Source organism: Sciurus vulgaris (genome assembly GCF_902686455.1).
Source record: "Sciurus vulgaris genome assembly, chromosome: 2".
NCBI classification, from domain to species: domain Eukaryota; kingdom Metazoa; phylum Chordata; class Mammalia; order Rodentia; family Sciuridae; genus Sciurus; species Sciurus vulgaris.
Window position 1 is genome coordinate 4,149,141 of NC_136462.1, and position 19,140 is coordinate 4,168,280.

The 19,140-nt window shown below is 44.7% G+C and overlaps 1 protein-coding gene across 5 annotated transcripts in view; it reads right to left on the minus strand.

Moving 5' to 3' along the window:
• The window catches only part of TECPR2 (tectonin beta-propeller repeat containing 2), a 95,958-nt gene that overhangs the window by 18,427 nt on the left and 58,391 nt on the right, over positions 1 to 19,140 (minus strand). For all 5 annotated transcript variants that reach the window (XM_079130071.1, XM_079130067.1, XM_079130068.1 and 2 more), the window contains 3 exons: positions 18,642 to 18,731; positions 16,841 to 17,074; positions 8,577 to 8,725 (listed from right to left, as the gene is read on the minus strand). In XM_079130071.1, coding sequence (XP_078986197.1) covers positions 8,577 to 8,725; positions 16,841 to 17,074; positions 18,642 to 18,731 — 473 coding nt within the window. The remainder of the gene's footprint in view (positions 1 to 8,576; positions 8,726 to 16,840; positions 17,075 to 18,641; positions 18,732 to 19,140) is intronic.

Genomic DNA, 19,140 nt, shown 5'->3' on the forward strand with positions numbered 1-19,140 from the left:
GATAATGTGGACTTCAAGCCAAAGTTAGTCAGAAGGGATAAAGAAGGTCATTTCATACTGCTTAAGGGAAGCATAAATCAGCAAGATATAACAATCATAAACATCTATGCCCCAAACAGTGGCTCATCCATGTACATCAAACAAATCCTTCTCAATTTCAGAAACCAAATAGACCACAACACAATAATACTAGGTGATTTTAACACGCCTCTCTCACCACTGAACAGATCTTCCAGACAAAAATTGAACAAAGAAACCATAGATCTCAATAACACAATCAATAATTTAGACTTAACAGACATTTATAGAATATACCATCCAAACAAGAGTGAATACACTTTCTTCTCAGCAGCACATGGATCCTTCTCTAAAATAGACCATATATTATGCCACAAAGCTAATGTTAGCAAATACAAGAAGATAGAGACACTAGCATGTATTCTATCAGATCATAATGGATTGAAGTTAGAAATAAATGAAAGAGTAAAACACAGAAACTATTCCAACATCTGGAGATTAAACAATATGCTATTATATGATGAATGGATAACAGAAGATATTAGGAAGGAAATTAAAAAATTCTTAGAGGTAAATGAGAACAAAGAAACATCATATCAAAATCTCTGGGACACTATGAAAGCAGTACTTAGAGGGAAATTTATTTCATGGAGCGCATTTAATAAAAGAAGTAAAACTCAACAAATAAACGACCTAACACTACAGCTCAAAGCCCTAGAAAAAGAAGAACAGACCAGCACCAAAAGTAGTAGAAGACAGGAAATTGTTAAACTCAGAGCTGAAATCAATGAAATTGAAACAAAAGAAACAATACAAAAAATTGACAAAATAAATAGTTGGTTCTTCGAAAAAATAAACAAAATTGATAAACCTTTAGCCACACTAACAAAGAGAAGACGAGAGAAAACCCAAATCACTAAAATTCGGAATGAACAAGGAAATATCACAACAGACAGGATTGAAATACAAAACATAATTAGAAGCTATTTTGAAAATCTATACTCCAACAAAATAGAAAATTTCGAAGGCATCAACAGGTTTCTAGAGACATATGAATTGCCTAAACTGAACGAGGAGGACATAAACAATTTAAATAGACCAATTTCAAGTAATGAAATAGAAGAAGTCATCAAAAGCCTACCAACAAAGAAAAGTCCGGGACCAGATGGGTTCTCAGCCGAGTTCTACAAAACCTTTAAAGAAGAGCTCATTCCAATACTTCTCAAAGTATTCCATAAAATAGAAGAGGAGGGGACCCTCCCAAACTCATTCTATGAAGCCAATATCACCCTGTTACCTAAACCAGACAGAGACTCATCAAGGAAAGAAAATTTCAGACCAATATCCTTAATGAACATCGACGCAAAAATTCTCAACAAAATTTTAGCAAATCGCATACAAAAGCATATTAAAAAGATAGTGCACCATGATCAAGTTGGTTTCATCCCAGGGATGCAAGGTTGGTTCAACATCAGGAAATCAATAAACGTAATTCACCATATTAATAGACTTAAAGTCAAGAATCACATGATTATTTCAATAGATGCAGAAAAAGCATTTGATAAAATACAGCACCCCTTCATGCTCAAAACACTAGAAAAAATAGGGATAGTGGGAACATTCCTTAACATTGTAAAGGCCATTTATGCTAAGCCCATGGCTAATATCATTCTAAATGGTGAAAAACTGAAAGCATTCCCCCTAAAAACTGAAACAAGGCAGGGATGCCCTCTTTCACCGCTTCTATTCAACATCGTTCTTGAGACTCTGGCCAGAGCAATTAGACAAACCAAAGAAATTAAAGGGATACGAATTGGGAAAGAAGAACTCAAACTATCCCTGTTCGCTGATGACATGATTATATATTTAGAGGAACCTGGAAATTCCACCAGAAAACTCTTAGAACTCATAAGTGAATTCAGTAAAGTAGCAGGTTACAAGATCAATGCCCATAAATCCAACGCATTTTTATACATAAGTGATGACTCTTCAGAAAGAGAAATTAGGAAAACTACCCCATTCACAATAGCCTCGAAAAAAATAAAATACTTGGGAATCAATCTCACAAAAGAGGTGAAAGACCTCTACAATGAGAACTATACAACACTAAAGAAAGAAATTAAAGAACACCTTAGAAGATGGAAAGATCTTCCATATTCTTGGATAGGAAGAATTAATATTGTCAAAATGGCCATACTACCTAAAGTGCTATACAAATTCAGTGCAATTCCAATTAAAATCCCAATGACGTACCTTACAGAAATAGAGCAAGCAATTATGAAATTCATCTGGAAGAATAAGAAATCCAGAATAGCTAAAGCAATCCTTAGCAGGAAGAGTGAAACAGGGGGTACTGCAATACCAGATATTCAACTCTACTACAAAGCAATAGTAACAAAAACGGCATGGTATTGGTACCAAAATAGAAAGGTAGATCAATGGTACAGAATAGAGGACACGGACACAAACCCAAATAAATACAATTTTCTCATACTAGACAAAGGGGCCAAAAATATGCAATGGAGAAAAGATAGCCTCTTCAACAAATGGTGCTGGGAGAATTGGAAATCCATATGCAACAGAATGAAACTAAACCCATATCTCTCACCATGCACGAAACTAAACTCAAAATGGATTAAGGACCTCGGAATCAGACCAGAGACCCTGCAGATTATAGAAGAAAAAGTAGGTCCAAATCTTCACCTTGTTGGTCTAGGATCAGACTTCCTTAACAGGACTCCCATAGCACAAGAAATAAAAGCTAGAACCAACCACTGGGATAGATTCAAACTAAAAAGCTTTCTCTCAGCAAAGGAAACTATCAGCAATGCGAAGAGCGAGCCTACAGAATGGGAGAATATCTTTGCCAATCATACTTCAGATAGAGCACTAATCTCCAGAATCTATAAAGAACTCAAAAAACTTTACTCCAAGAATTCAAATAATCCAGTCGACAAATGGGCTAAGGAAATGAATAGACACTTCACAGAAGAAGATCTACAAGCAATCAACAAACATATGGAAAAATGTTCAACATCTCTAGTAATAAGAGAAATGCAAATCAAAACCACCCTAAGATTCCATCTCACCCCAATTAGAATGGCGATTATCAAGAATACGAGCAACAACAGGTGTTGGCGAGGATGTGGGGAGAAAGGTACACTCATACATTGCTGGTGGGGCTGCAAATTAGTGCAGCCACTCTGGAAAGCAGTGTGGAGATTCCTTAGAAAACTTGGAATGGACCCTCCATTTGACCCAGCTATCCCACTCCTTGGCCTATACCCAAAGGACTTAAAATCAGCATACTACAGAGATATAGCTACATCAATGTTCATAGCTGCTCAATTCACAATAGCCAGACTGTGGAACCAACCTAGATGCCCTTCAATTGATGAGTGGATAAAGAAACTGTGGTATATATATACAATGGAATATTACTCAGCCATAAAGAATGATAAAATTATGGCATTTGCAGGCAAATGGATGAAATTGGAGAATATCATGCTAAGTGAGATAAGCCAATCTCAAAAAGCCAAAGGACGAATGATATCGCTAATAAGTGGAGGATGACACATAATGAGGGGGAGGGAAGGGTTAGTGTTAGGGTTAGAGTTAGGGTTAGGGAGGGGGGCAAGTATGGAGGAAGGAAGTACTGTATAGAGGGTAAAGAGGGGTGGGAGGGGTGGGGGGAAGGGAAAAAATAACAGAATGAATCAAACAACATTACTCTATGTAAATTTATGATTACACAAATGGTATGCCTTTACGCCATGTACAGAGAAACAATATGTATCCCATTTGTTTACAATAAAAAAAAAGATATGCAAAATATTTTTTAAAAAAATAAAAAACTTAAAAAAAAAGAGAAACATTAAATTAGTAAAATAAGAGATGAAAGAGGGGATGTTACTATCCATCTTATAAAAATGAAAAGGATTATGAGACTACTATAAACAAGTGGACACCAATAAATTAGATAACATAGAGGAAATGAACCAATCCCTGAAAAAAACAGAAACTGCTCATACTGAAACAAAAAGAAATAGAAAATTCGATTCTGAATTTTCCTATAAACAAACAAAAACACTGACTCAAAAACTAAAAAAAAACCAAACCAAAACAAAAAATTCTCACAAAGAAAAGCCTCAGTCTATATGTATGGCAACAGATTTTTTTTTTTTTTTTTTTTTTTTTTTGTGGTGCTGGGGATTGAACCCAGAGCCTTATGCCAACTGAGCTATATCCTCAGCCTGAGAAATTCTAATAATGCTTAAAACGAATCAACCCCAATCCTCACAAACTCTTCTAGAAATCAGCAGATGAAGGAACAGTGAAATAAACATATTTTATGAGCCCAGAACTGCCCTAATACCAAATCTGGACAAAGCATGAGGAGAAATGGAAACCAAAGATCAATGTCCCTCATGACTGCGGGAGTACAGACTCTCAGCAAGACCTGAGCAGACCAGGTCTGCAACTTAATGAGGTGTGCACTGTGATCAGGTAGCATGTATCCCAGGAATGAAAATGTGAATTGACATATAAAAATCAGTATGATACGTCATGTTAATGAAGAAAAACCCCACATGATGATCTCAGTAGACACAGAAAAAGCATCTGAAGCCAGGTGTGTTAGCACACAACATAATCCCAGTTATTTGGGATGCTAAGGCAGGAGAATCACAAGTTCAAGTTTGAGGACAGCTGGACAACTCAGTGAAACACTCTCTCTCAAAAAAAAGGATGGGGATATAGCTCAGTGCCCTAGAAGTAAATATGCAAGGCTCTGTATTCAAACCCCAGTACCATTTTAAAAAAAGAAAAACAATTTGACAAAAGTTAGTTCCTATTCTCAACAAACCAGGAATTGAAGGGAACTTCAATAAACAAAACCACACAGTTAACATTTAATGGCAGAAGAATGGACGATTTTCTCCTGAGATAAGAAATAAGACAAGGGCATCTTCTCTTACCATTACTATTTCTTTTCAATAATGAGCAGGAAGTTCTAGTCAGAACTAGGCAAGGCTACCAAATGAAAGATATTCACACAGGAAAAGAAGAAGTAAAATAATCTGTATTTATGGACAACATGATTTTTTTTTTTAAGGTGGTATTGGAGATTGAACTCAGGGTCTCACACAGGTGCTATACCACTGAGCTACACCCCCATCTGCTCCTCCTTTTTCCTTTTAATTTTGAGGTAGGGTCTTCTAAGTTGCTGAGGCTGGCCTGGAACTCTCGATCTTCTTGCTTCACCCTCCTGAGTCCCTGGGATTACAGGTGTGTACCACTGTGACTGGCCTTACAACATGATTCTGTATACTAGAAATCCTAAGGAGTGTACAAACAAGCTATTAAAATATAAAAAGTTAAGTACAGTTTCCAGACCCAGGTCACTATACAAAAATCTGTACTAGACAATCTGAAACTGAAATTAAAACTATTCCATTTATAATAGCATCAAAAAGAATAAATGACATAGGAAAAAATTTAACAAAAGAAGTTTAAAACTGTGCTGGGCATGGTGGCACACACTTGCAATCCCAGCAGCTCAGGGAGGATCACAAGTTCAAAGACAGCCTCAGCAACTTAGCGAGGCCCTAAGCAACTCAGTGAGACCCTGTCTCTAAAATATAAAAAAGGATTGGGAATGTGGATCAGTGGAGCAATGCACCCCTGGGTTCAATCCCTGGTACCAAAAAAAAAAAAAAAAAAAAAAAAAGTATAAAACACATACTCCAAAAAATCTAAGACATTACTGAATGAAATGGATGAAAGAAGTTCTAAGTAAATGGAAAGACATCCCATGTTTGTGGGTTCAAAAATTTAATAAAGGTACAATGGAAACACTTCCCAAATTGACAGATTCAACACAACTCCTATCACACTCTCAGTTGGTATTTTATACAGAACTTGACAAATAGTCTGAAATTCAGATGACTAGAGAAAGCACTTTTGAAACAATCTTTTTTTTTTTTTTTTTTTTTTTAAATTTTATTTTATTGTAAACAAATGGGATACATGTTGCCTCTCTCTGTGTACATGGCGCAAAGGCATACCATTTGTGTAATCATAAATCCACATACAATAATGTTGTTTGATTCATTCTGTTATTTTTTCCCCTTCCCCCCACCCCTCCCATCCCTCTTTACTCTCTATACAGTACTTTCTTCCTCCATACTTGCCCCCCTCCCTAACCCTAACTCTAACCCTAACACTAACCCTTCCCTCCCCTCCCCATTATGTGTCATCCTCCACTTATTAGCGATATCATTCGTCCCTTGTCTTTTTGAGATTGGCTTATCTCACTTAGCATGATATTCTCCAATTTCATCCATTTGCCTGCAAATGCCATAATTTTGTTTGAAACAATCTTGAAAGAGAAAAAGTTGAAAGATGAATACTCCCTGAGTTCAAAATGACAACACAGGAACGCACGAAGGCAGCCTGTAGCAGGAGGCACGGAGCACTGCAAACTGGCCCTGCTCGCAACTGAGGGATCACCTGAAGCGTGGCAAGGGCATCCACATGATTTAATGGGGACAGCAGTCTTTTTGACAAATGGTGTCAGCACAGCTGGATATGCATATGTGAAGAATGAATCTGGACGCCTGTCTCACAGCACATACTGACATTAACTCAAAACGAACGAGGAGCCTACACCCAAGAGCTGAAGCCCCAAACTGCTAAAAGAAAACATGGCCTTGGAATAGGAAACAGTTCTTAAGTATGACACCAAAAGCACAAGGAACCAAAGGAAAAAAATAAAAACTTAAAACTTGTGCACCAAAGGACCTGACGAACAAGGCACAGCTGGGGGAAACATTCAGCACACACAGTCTCCGGTGACCCAACTGAGCAGGACAGGGAGAGTGCGCAGGGAGCCTGGCTGCCAGCTCCGGAGAGCAGGTATGCCATGGCCAAGACACGTGGTCCTTAGGTACATGCAAACCCAAACCACACCCATGAAGGTGGCTAAAACAAAATCAAAACAGAAAGAGCCTGGAGGGTGAAACAGTGGGAGGAATGGAACCTCACATGCTGCTGGCATGATGTGAAACGGCAGAGCCGCCGTGGAGGACAACGTGGCAGTCCCTCTGAAAGCTAAACAGTCACCAGGTGACACTGTAGTTTCACTTATGCCACCAAAATGAAAATGTACGTCCTTCCAAAGATCCGTACACAAAGTTCAGAGCAGCAGAAAAGCAGAAATAATGAATGAATCAGCACAATGGGTGTCTGCTCAAGGGATGCCGTTCAGTCATAAAGAGGGAGTATGGGCGCACGGGAACTACGACACGTCAAAGCCGTGACAGAGAAGGCCACGTACTGCAGGACTCCACCCACACCAGTGTGTGGTGTAGGGACAGCCACAGAGGTGGAAAGAGCAGCAGCCATGATGGGAGGAGGGGGCTAGGGGTTCCAGGAGAAAAGGCAGTGACTGCCAGTTGGTGAGGGGTTTCTTTTGGGGGCAATAAAAATGTTCTGGAATTGATACTGGTGATCACTGCACACTGAATACACTAAAATCAGGGGGTTGTCTACTGTAAAAGGGTGAATTATAACTCTTAAAAAGAAGTAACATAAAGCTGTTGAAAGGAAAACAGGAACGCATGCCTAACGATTCAGCGTTCCGGATGCCCATGGCACTATCTACAGGTGAGACCCTGGGCCCTTACCACTGCACCAGCAGTGCCGGCCAAGCAGCCACGCAGCCGCCTCTCTACAGGGCACTGCACCCACTGGGGGCACAGGTGGCTGGTGTGTACAGAGGACAGTGGTGCGGGCGGCATTCCTTACCTGCGACCTGCCTGCATGGTGCTGCCACTCACTGCCACAACCCTGTGAGGGAAGGGGTCCCGAGCAAGGCCGTGGCTCCTCCCTGTGCCCAGGACTACCAACAGTAGACCTCCACAGAACTCTGAGCAGGCACTAGGCAGGGGTAGAGCAAATGACTCTCACTACGTCACAGCCCCTGATTATAAATTTTAGCAGAAATACACTTAACACAAGAAGTAGGTTCATCAGGTCCTTAGTGTAACTGAATCACGTACTAAAATCAGACTCCACTTGTGACCGCTGGTGGAAAAGGCAAGAAAACAAACCAACGTGGGGACACAGGGCCAAGTGAAAGGTGGCAGCACCAGGGCGAACAGGAAAGAGGGGTTCTTAGACCCAGGAGGGCACTCCCAAGACACAGATCATAAGATTTCCCCCTGGCAACATTTTAGGTGACTTTTACCTTCACCTTTATACTTTTGGGTATTGCTTGATTTTTTTTTTTAAATGTCCTGCGTAAAATCAGAAACAAAGTATATTTATTTTCAGAGGGAAAAACTCAAGTGTCTGCTCAGATGATCTTTAATGATCTGTTCAGTTCTAAACTTCACCCATCAAACTCCAAGCTAGGAATGCCAATGAGTGAGGCAGCAGGAGTGCTGAGCCTCTCTCACTGCGTGCTGCAAGGGCTGTGCTGGTTCCTTCTCCAGTAAGGGCAACCTGACAGCTTCATCTTACTAAGGCGCAGATTCCGGCCGGTTAACTCTGCTTACCTGGACAGGTGGTTCAATCATGATCCAGGCTGGAAGCATCAGACTGGGATTCAGAGGCTGGGTTCCCACACGGAAATAAACTCCACCCCTGGAATCACAGGCCCAGATGTGTTGACTTCCACATGCCAAGCTCGTCAGTTTTATGGCTCCTGTAGGCAAACAACAGACAGAGTACACACGCTATAATTACTTCAGTGAAATGACTAACCTTTCATTTTATCTAAGAACTTGATTTTATACTTCAAAGGAAGAGAGGAGGCTACACTTCAGTTGAACTCAGGTGCATGTAATTTGACCTGCTGCAGTTCTTCCAAGTTGGGTGTGTGGACTTGGCTAGGTCTGAGGACATCATAACCAGGGGAGTCAGGAAGGCCTAAGCTCCCTGCCCCCCGCCTGGTGCCACGTGGTACCCCTTCTAGGCTGTGATCAAATTAGTTACAGCACTGCCAGCACAGTGTAGAGCCAACATGGGCTGGGATCAACATTTCCAGTAATCTAAGGTCCCACCATTAGATTACTGCTGCCAGTAAATTCTGGAGTCCAAGAAAGGGAACTCACATTTACCGATAACCTTGATCCAAGTTAGAAACAGCTATCTAAGTGTCCTAGGGAATCTTCATGTTTATATTCATCTGTTAATTAAACTGATTATAAGATGAAAAGAAATGGGAGGAGCCTTTTAAAAAATATCCGACTGGGGTGTAGAGTGCTTGCCTAGCATGCACAAGGACCTGGGTTCTATCCTCAGCGCACTAGCACGTGCGTGTGCACACATATACACACACACAAAGAAAACTGATAAGTGTATCCGGCAAAATGCACCACTGCTAATAGTTACTGAACAGCCCTTGTAGGACGGGCTCATTTCAAACCTCACTATTGTCCCAGTTCATGGAGGAGGCCAGCCAGGCTCAGACAGAAAGACGTTTGCCTGGTTTCACCTGACTAGAAGGTGACTCAGTTTGGAGGCAAGGCTGGACCCCAGCTTTGAACCCTGACTCCTCTATGTCAGCAAACTCTGAACTCTCAGGCTTCACACAGCAAACTATACAGACGTGCAGAGTGTGTGTCCCATCAGTTTCTACGAAAAACCCCAGCAACCTGTACCATCAAGATGTGGGGAATTTTCATCACCCCCAAGTTCTGCAAGGTCCCTTCCTGTCAGTGTGCTCTGCCCTGGACACACTAAACAGACCTCTATACCAGAGGTTGGCTTGGTCTGTCCTGGCAGTTCACAAAATCACAAAATCAGAACCAAAGTGTGTGTGCTAAAGTGTGAGCGAGCCTCGGCCTTGCTCGTTCCGTTTTGCTGCTGAGGGTGCTTCGTGCGCATAGATGCATTAGTTCCTCCATCCACCTGATGATGGTGATGATGGAATTTGGCCACATCCACTTTTTGCTGTTAGGAGTAGAACTGCTAAAATCGTTCTGTAGAAGTCATTTATTTATTTATTTTTTGGGTGAACATGTATTATTTTTCTTGAATGAATGATCCAGGTGTTGCTAGGCTGTACACTGGATGAATGTCTCATTTTAAAAGAAAAAGTCAGTTTTCCCAATGTAAGTACCATCTTATACACCCGCCAACAGGGCATGCAAATTCTGGTTGCCCAGCTCTCTCCAACATCCAGTCTGGCACCTTCTTCACGTCAGCCTTCTAGTCAGGGTGAAGTCGTATCCTGCCTCAGCTTTAACTTGGATTTCTCGGCAAACCAATGAGGTTGAGAGCTGGGTGCAGTAGTGCACACCTGTATCTCAGCTGAGACCGAGGCCGGAGGATCCAGGTTGAGGCCAGCATGGGCAACTTACTTAAATACTGTCTCAGAATAAAAGATAAAAAGGGCTGTGGATGTAGCTCAGTTGTACAGCCCTTGGGTTTAATCCCCAGCAACACACACACAAACACACGCGCGCGCGCAAATTTTTTACTATGCATACAGGCTATCTTCTTTTGTGAAATGCCTATTCAAGTGCACATTTAAAAAACTGCACTGTCTTCTGACTGAAAAAGGGTTAGAGGAGGTCTTTGTATATTGTGGATACAAGGTTTATGCCAAATACATAGAGTGTGAATCTAACCTATGGCTTGATTTTTCATTTTCTTAACTTTTATGAGAAGCCTTTTTTAGTGCATGGGAGAATGGTGGTGAAGTCGACCCAGCTGGCAAGGGGGTGGGGTGTGGCCCAGCAGCATGCGGACGGTGCTCCTGTGGCACAGCGGACACTGGCATGGATGACACCCACGTGACGGCACCACAACACCCTGCTGGCTCCCCTAGGGGAAGCTTTCCACAGGCTTTCCTGACCCCAGGAAACCATTAGCTCGCCCACAGGGACCATTCCAGCTGCTGCTCTGCATCCACAGGTTCCATTTGCTGAGCCTTCAACTGTCCTTGGGAGCTCCAGGCAGCAGCTGAGTGTGCTAATCACAAGCAGCAGGAGTACTCTGGGCCAGCCACTCAGAGGTGGCAGTAAGTACCACTGTCAGGGGACATGGAGTCCACAGGACAAGGTGAGACTGCTGGAATAAATGCTGTGGTGTTCAGACCAGCCTGTTCTGCACTCAAGTCAGGTCAAAGAGGAAGAAGTTTAATGGAGGGCTTTTCTGCAGATTTTAGTCCCCAGAGAGTACATGACATTTATGAATGTTCCTTCCCTAAACTCTCTGTGGCTCCATCACATTCCCTCAGAGTCCAGCAGGGTGGCAGCAGCGACTAGTTCAGTAATGGACTGTGAGCAGCCCGTGGCCCTTCCAGCTTTTCCCTCCTACAGGGACCAAGATGGTGGAGCAGCAGGGCTAGAGTGAAAATCAGAGATACAGCCTGGGGGCTGGGCTGCAGCTCAGCAGCTGAGCACTTGCCTAGCACGCACGTGTGAGGCACTGGGTTTGAGCTTCAGCACCACATACAAATAAGCAAACAAAATAAAGGTATTATGTCCATCTACAACTAAAATTTAAAAAAAGAAAGATATTGCCTGGAGACCCACCACCCTAGGAGACCTCAGAGAGCACCACGTGGGGGCAGGGAGAGGCTGCTCTTGGTGTGAGGCCTCTGTGGGGCTGGTGATTAAAGCCCAAAGCAGCCTGACAGACACATTGGCATTTCTGTTTTGTTTTTGTTTCTCCCATTAAAAGTTTATAATTATTTTATTCAACAAATCAGACATTTTCCCTTCAAGATTATTTTTAAAATATATATTTTAGAACAAAAAATGGCATTTGATATTTCAGTATTTATAAAACTTTTCCACATAAATTACTGTATAATATGATCCTATTTGTGACCTAAAGGCATAAACTGACATTAAATATTTCTTCATTACACACTCTAACCAATTGAATCAAACTACAGATTTCATTAATTGGCAGAACAGTCCAATATCTGACACAATACATGTTTATGCATACTGGGAAATGAAATATCACAAACATCTTAAATATCTGCAAGATTATGCACATTTTCTTTCAAAAATTAGGAATATAATAAATTACTGCAATCACTGCAAACTCTATATTCATATATTCATTCTACAACTGTGCTTGGTGGACAGCATTTAAGAATTCTCTTAATCTTTTTTTTGCACTGGAGATTGAACCTAGGGACACTTAACAACTGGGCCATATCTCCAACCACTTTTTTAAAATTTAGATCACTAAATTGCTTAGGGTCTTGCTAAGTCGCTGAGGCTGGCTTTGAACTTATAACCCTCCTACCTCAGCCTCCCAGCTGCTGGGATTACAGGCCTGTGCCAATCTTTTGTGTGTGTTGTTGGGGATTGAACCCAGGGCCTTGTGCATATGAGGCAAACACTCTACCAACTGAGCTATATCCCCAGCCCAATTTAATCTTAAGGTAACAACTGACTTGGTAAATTGTACAGGAATAGAAAAGAGGGGGATACTATATCTTTATTTTGTTTTTGGTACTGTCGATTGAACCCAGAGATGTGTTGTCACTTAGCTATATCCTTGGTTCTTTTCACTTTTTATTTTGAGGCAGGGTCCCACTAAGTTGCTTAGGACCTCAGTTTCTGAAGCTGGTCTTGAACCTGTGATCTTCCTGCCTCAGCCTCCCAAATTGCTGGGATTATAGGTATGCACCACCATACTGGGCTGCTATATCTTACAGAAAAAAATTAAAGGTAAAAATCATGATCAACACTTGACACTTCACTGAAGTCATCCTTGAAATTGCCATTTCTGTCTGCAATTTAAAGAAGACTGATGACATTCCAGACCTTACAAGGACCTGATGCTGCCCAAGGTTAACACTGTCCCCACGGCAGGAAGCACAGGGCACACTGTCAGCTCACTGCCATCTAGGTATCACCAGGAAGGTAAGGTTTTTTTTTTTCTCTTTGCTTTCAATATCAGAACATCGGAAAAGAAAACAGTGGTGCTCAGAAGAGTGCACGCCAACCGTTCTTGGGATGGCTTTCACAGACCTGACACCCGCTTTCACCTTGTGCCCTGGGCAGGCTGAAGGCAACTTGCAGCAAAAGTGGGGAGCCTTCTCAGAGGTGGGAGTTCTGTTGCCCACTGGATTCACTGCGTGTGATGACAGCCTGCACCTGCCCGTCAGCTGGGTTGGTTAATTGATTGATTCAGTTCTTCTGTGGTGCTGGGGATTGAGCCCAGGGTCTCACAAATGTTAGGCAAGTTCTCTACTAACTCAGCTTCATCCCCTGTCCCCTTATTAAAATTTAGAAATAGAGTGTCACTAAGTTGTCCAGGCTCGCCATGAATTTTTGACTCTTTTGCCTCAGGCTCCCAAGGAACCAGAATTACAGATGTGTATCAAGTTTTATTTTTATTACAGTACAAAGCCAAATACAGGATCAAATCTCATATCCCCAAATTACTTAGAAATGGAGTTGCAAATATTACTAACTTCTGCCATTTAAAAATCTTACTGGGGGCTGGGGCTGTAGCTCAGTGGTGGAGGCACTGGGTTCGATCCTCAGCACCACATAAAAATAAATAAATAAATACAGTTATTAAAAAAAAAAAATCTTACTGGGTATGCACTGTGGGTGAGGATTTGATCCCTGCCTGTAAAGCCTCTGTATCTTCCAAGGGCAAATGTTTAACGAAAATAGCAAGTTGGACTGAAGTGACTGTAGCCCCAGAGGCAGCAGCAGAGTGCTCAGGGAGCACAGCGGACAAATGTCAAGATGGGGACTCTGAGGGAAGTTCAGGGGCAGGAGGCAATCTCAGCTGTGTCCTGAAGGAAGGGGCACAGGGAGGAAAGTCCAAGGAGGGCATGCTAGACCCTGGGAAGAGAGGCCGACAGCAGGCAGACAGTGGCACAGTGAGGCAGCAGTGGAGCAATGGCATGAGGCTGGGCAGGGCAGGCTGGGCTCAAGTTCGAGGCCTCTGGTTCCACTCCAGGGACAAGAGCTTTGCTGAGGTGGCGATGTGGAGCCACTTGACACTGAGGGCAACACCAACTGAGCTGAGCTTTAGGAAGACAGCGCTGGCGGCATGGCAGGAGGTGGGCACACCTGGTGCTGTGAGGAGGGTTCTACCCGTAGCTGGGTGGTGTGGCAGGAGAGGGCCAGGTCACATGGAAGGGCCTCGGTGGATGGCAGGAACACTGCTGGCTGGACTCTCCAGGGGTGAAACGGAAACCGCTGCAGAGGGCGCTGCTCGGGTAGCGCTTGCCCCGTGTGCCTGACGCCCTGGATCTGATCTCCAGCACCACACAAAGCAAATGAGCAGACAGACTGGACTCTGCTCTTTTCAGCAAAATTTAGTGGGAGCACAGTGAAATCAGAAAAAATAAAACAAAAAAACAAAAAAAACATGAAACACAACATGTTTGGGAAGGGTCAGTTTGATACTGAACAGAATCCTCAAGAGTTGGTCCTGAAAAGGCCATGGTCCACCCACTGCCTGGTGGCACCCCAGGGCTGGCATTCACAGCTCATCCCAGAGGGGACATACAGGCAGCGTCAGTGCTGACCAGACAGCAGTGCACTAGTCAATGCTGCCTGATGACCTGCCAGAGACGGTCAGATGTGGGGTCCTGGGCACAGACCTGAACGTGGAATCTGAATCCCTGACTTGAACGATTATTTTTAAAGCTCACCTGACCCATCTGTTCTTCCCACAGCTGAGACATGCCTGGAGAAGGCCCGGTAGGAGGGCACCTGGTGCACTGGTCTGCCAGCTCAACAAATGCCAGCATGCCTCCCTCTGCACTCTGCTGCCCTCCCCTGCTCCAGAAGAACATCTACTGACTGGACAGCGGCGCTCCTCAGGTCAGTGAGAAAGGGTGCAAGGAGTCTGCCCATCATTCTAGCACCAACCAGATGACACAACAAATGAGCAAAATCTAAAGCCCAAAGCAAGATGAAGACTGAAAACAGCAGAGCTTCAACTCAGGATGCTGCGATCCACTGCTCTCCCACTGGAGCAAGCCCAGCCACCGGACGGTGCACCCAGCAGTCTGAGGATCAGTCCACTACTGAGGGATGGAGAGTGCCCCACAGCAGGATGTGATGCCAAGTCAGCTCACACTTAGATGGGATGCTGGCTGGAATCATTTCCTAGGGGTGTGGGTGGGGTGGCAGCTGCTATCCCCATTAGAAAGATGAGCAGACCGGCTGAAGGTGAAGAGTAGCTGGCCTAGGGCCCAGCTCCCTGCACACAGCTGGAGGTCTGTCTGCTACTATGTCCAGCCTACTGCCCATGCATCCAGCCCTTGGCGAGCACCTATCAAACGCCACAGGGCCAACACCTCCTAGGCTCAGGCTTGTCTTGTTCTTGCTTCCTCGCCCTCCTAAGTTGAGACTCAGTCCTGCTGAATCTAGGTTTCTCCTCTGCAAAGAATAGCTACCTCCTTGGGAAGCCCAAACATACACCTGAGAGACTGGAGCACCCAAGCCTGACCACTATCAGTGTTGGGAGGACTAGACTGAACCAGGCAGGAGCCTGTGGGGATGTTAAGGCCCAGGCAGAGCAGGCTGCAGTGGTGTGACCCCTCCAAGGGTGGGGATGATGCTGGGGAAATAGTTCTGTTTCTGACTCAAATGGAGCAAATGAGCATGGTCTCCCCCAGCTCTGCCCCAAGAGGAACTAGCAGCCTCTCCCAAAGGGCTTGGTAGAGGTGACGGGCCAAGGGCCAGAGGAAAGACTTCCTAGGGCAGGCAGCAGCACCAGCGTTCAGACCACTACCAGCCATAGCCTTGTCTGGTCAGTCACTGTCACTTAACGGGGCTGACAAATGCTCTTAGAAAGCTAGAAGGTGACCAGTATCTCCCAAAAGCCCAAAGCACAAATAATCACAACACCCTGGACAATCGCTGCCTATGGCAGAGTTTGCTTTAGGAGCAGAGCTGGATTAGGTTCAGGGGCCTGATCTCTACCCAGCAGCCTGTACAAGTCCCAGTGCCAAAAGCAAGAGTGGCTCTGGGCTGTGCTAGGCATGCTCAGGGCCAGACCTACTTTATGAGGCGTGAGATACCACCATGCAGGAGGGAGAGCCAGCCTTCTCTGCCTGCTCACTTTCCTCCTCCTCCTCTTTTGTGAGTCTCCATGGTTGAGTTCTTAACATTAGACACTGGTTGTCACTGCACAACAATGGGAGCCCTTGCCTGTGGCAAGAAGCCACTTGCTGTGGCCTCCACCTTCATAGCCACACTCAAGCTTCCCAGATGGTCAGAAATTTACTTGGAGAATAATCTAATGTCACAGCTCATTTCAGAATTTCTTAGACTACGAATTAACCAGTTACAAATTGGGCCACACTACTTGGCCTACTCTAACTCCTGGGTTCAGAGAAGAACTGAGGTCAGTGGCACATCCTCTCCTTGCCCTGGGTGTGAGAACCCTCGCCACGCATGCTGAGAGCCTGCTTGTGCACGGCTGCTCTTCCAGATGCTGAGGCACAGACAAATGTGCCACTGACCCAGTTGCAGGGCACACCCCTTTTCCCAGATTTAAAGGTTGCAGAGTTTTGTCCCATATTCAGACAGACTGACAGAGACACTTGCACCTATGGCATTGCTGTAAGCAGTTTTTGGAAGCAACTTCTGAATGCCCTGAAAACCGTAAGGGTAGGGAAGTAAAGCCCCTCACAAAATCAAGAGGCCCATTTCATCTGGAAGAGTGATCACCTGACCTCCTAAAACCCAGGACATGAAAACCACATTGAAGAATTCACCCAAGGCAAACTTGGGGCCTGAGACCTTGTCAGTTTCACCCTGATCCAATGTGAGACAGTTGGGATCCAGCAAGCACAATGACAAGACAGCCATACCTAGTTGGGAAAGGTCCAGTCTTGTCCAGTGCAAGCCTGTGGGGCAGCTCTTGGACAGGGTCCTGATAAACACCTGGCCGAGGCTATCCAAGGCCCAAAGCGCGTCCTGGCAGGCGGCATAGGCTCTCATCTCAGCATCAGGGGGCAGTTGCACTGTAGAGGGGCGGTTCTCTGGGCTTTGGGCGCTGATGCTGCACAGGTCCTTGCTGCTCTGGCACAGCCACAAGGAGCTTCCTGTGGAAAAGGTTCACATCTATGACAGTGCCCTGCTTGCACTGAGCCACCTGCCCTCCATGCACAAGGCAGCTTTACCTTCAGGCAGACACCTGACCTGTCCACAGATGCTGGGTAGCTCACCTTCCATAGCCACCCAGGCAGGAGGGCAGGGACTTCTATGTACTTTAAGTTAGAGGAAACACCATGACCAGCTGGTTAGCCATATTAAGCCTCAGGCATTTTAAAGAAATGGAAAGAAAGTGGGACTCATAAGGTTTTATGAAGGTTATAATGTTGACTTAGGGGTCTGGCCTCCCATTTATAGTAGGCTGGGAAGCCTTTTATGTGAGCACAGACTTTTAATACAGACCGTCAGACCTCATCAAGAGAAAGCTTTCTGAAAGCATCAGGAACTGTCCCCTGCAGGAGGAGCGCACCAAGGTGCTGACCCCAACCTCTACTAACTAAGCCAGAGAAGACCTGGAAAGCTGGAAGTCCTCCTCCTCTCAGCCTTGCCTCAAAATGACCTTCCAGTCCCTCCACCATTTCAGTGAATCTTTTAGATTCTGTTTAAAATGCAAACAATTCTTGAGGAAGTTAAACCTTTGGTCACAGTATGTAACCTAGAGGACTATCTAAAACTTGTGGTGAGATCTATTTTGGAGTTCAATCACATTTTTGAATTTTAAGTACCCGAGGTGAAGGCCTGAGGAGCCAGGCAGCTCCCAGGGAAGTGTGACAATGTGCCTGCAGCATCCGGGCACTGCGAGGAGACAGTCAGTAGAGACTGCAAACTGCCACCCATCAGTTCAGGGCAAGCACTGTTGCCCAGTGAATCTGTGCCAAACTCAAGGGCAACTTACCATTTTTAGAGATTTTTGGCAAAACTGTGGCCAGAGCAAGCTAGTGAGTAAGCATGCTTCATGCTGACCAAGTCCATCCAAATGGGAACTGATGGCTTGAACTAACCACACTGCTTCCTCCTAACCACAGACGGTGTCTTCTCACTGACCCACAGTGCAACCCTGGAGAGGTTCTGGCTCCTTCCTAGCCAGGTCACCTAACTGCTGGGGCTCCCAGTTAACTGGGTAGCAGCACTGCTTCTCTCGGCTCCAAAGCCGTGTTTTGTGAGGGGCTGTGGGTTCTGCACAGACACAAAGTGGCAGGAGTTGTGTCCCTTCATTGGGGCACAACTGTGGAACTCAGGGTAGCCAGAGGCTGCTAGAGGTAACATAAAAATTCTCCAGGGGAAAGGGAAGATGCCCAAAGAATCTATGGCCCCTGCACTTTGCTGCTGGGTCCTGGGTTGCCAGCCCTTGTGGATGCACTGCAGTCTCTCCTTCACAAAGACACTCTGCCTCAGACTCAGCCACTCTGATCACCCTCTCTTGAGCAGGCTATCCAGCAAAGGCCCTTGGTTCACCTAACAGGGCTACTGGCCTGAGACAGAGCCATATCCTCCATCTCAAGGACTGCATGGCTACACCCCCTCACCCACTGGGCCATGGTCAGACTACAGTCTGAACTTTTTTAGCTACCAACCCATGCACTATATTTATCTACGGGCTAATTAAGACTGACCCACCTTCCTTGGTGGGAGAAGCAGAAGCCAACACAAAGGCCCATTTGGTTGCAGAAGCTGTCCCCCTGGGAACGACATTACTCCAGTAAGTGCCTGCAAACAATAGTGAGTTAAAGAAAGAAAAAGATGAAAACATTTCTGAGTTTTAATTCTAGATTTCCGTTGCCTACAAAACCTCTAACAGCTCTTCTGTTGTTCTTGGATTAAGCAGTCTGAGCCAGGGCATTTCCCTGAACATGGTCAAGCTGGGCCACATCTTGCCTGCAGAGGCCCAGGGGGCCACACTGGGGGGAGGAGCTGGAACCATTCAGGAAGAAAGGGTTCACTCACAGTTTTGGCTGTGCCTGCATGTCCCACAGTGGCGACAATTCCCCTCAGGGAAATGAATCATTCTCAGGACTAGGCTCTGTGGGCCTGGATGGCTAATTTCATTTAAATGTGAAATTATTAACATAAAAATGAGCTCCATTTGCTTTTCTTATATCATAATAGGCTGACACAG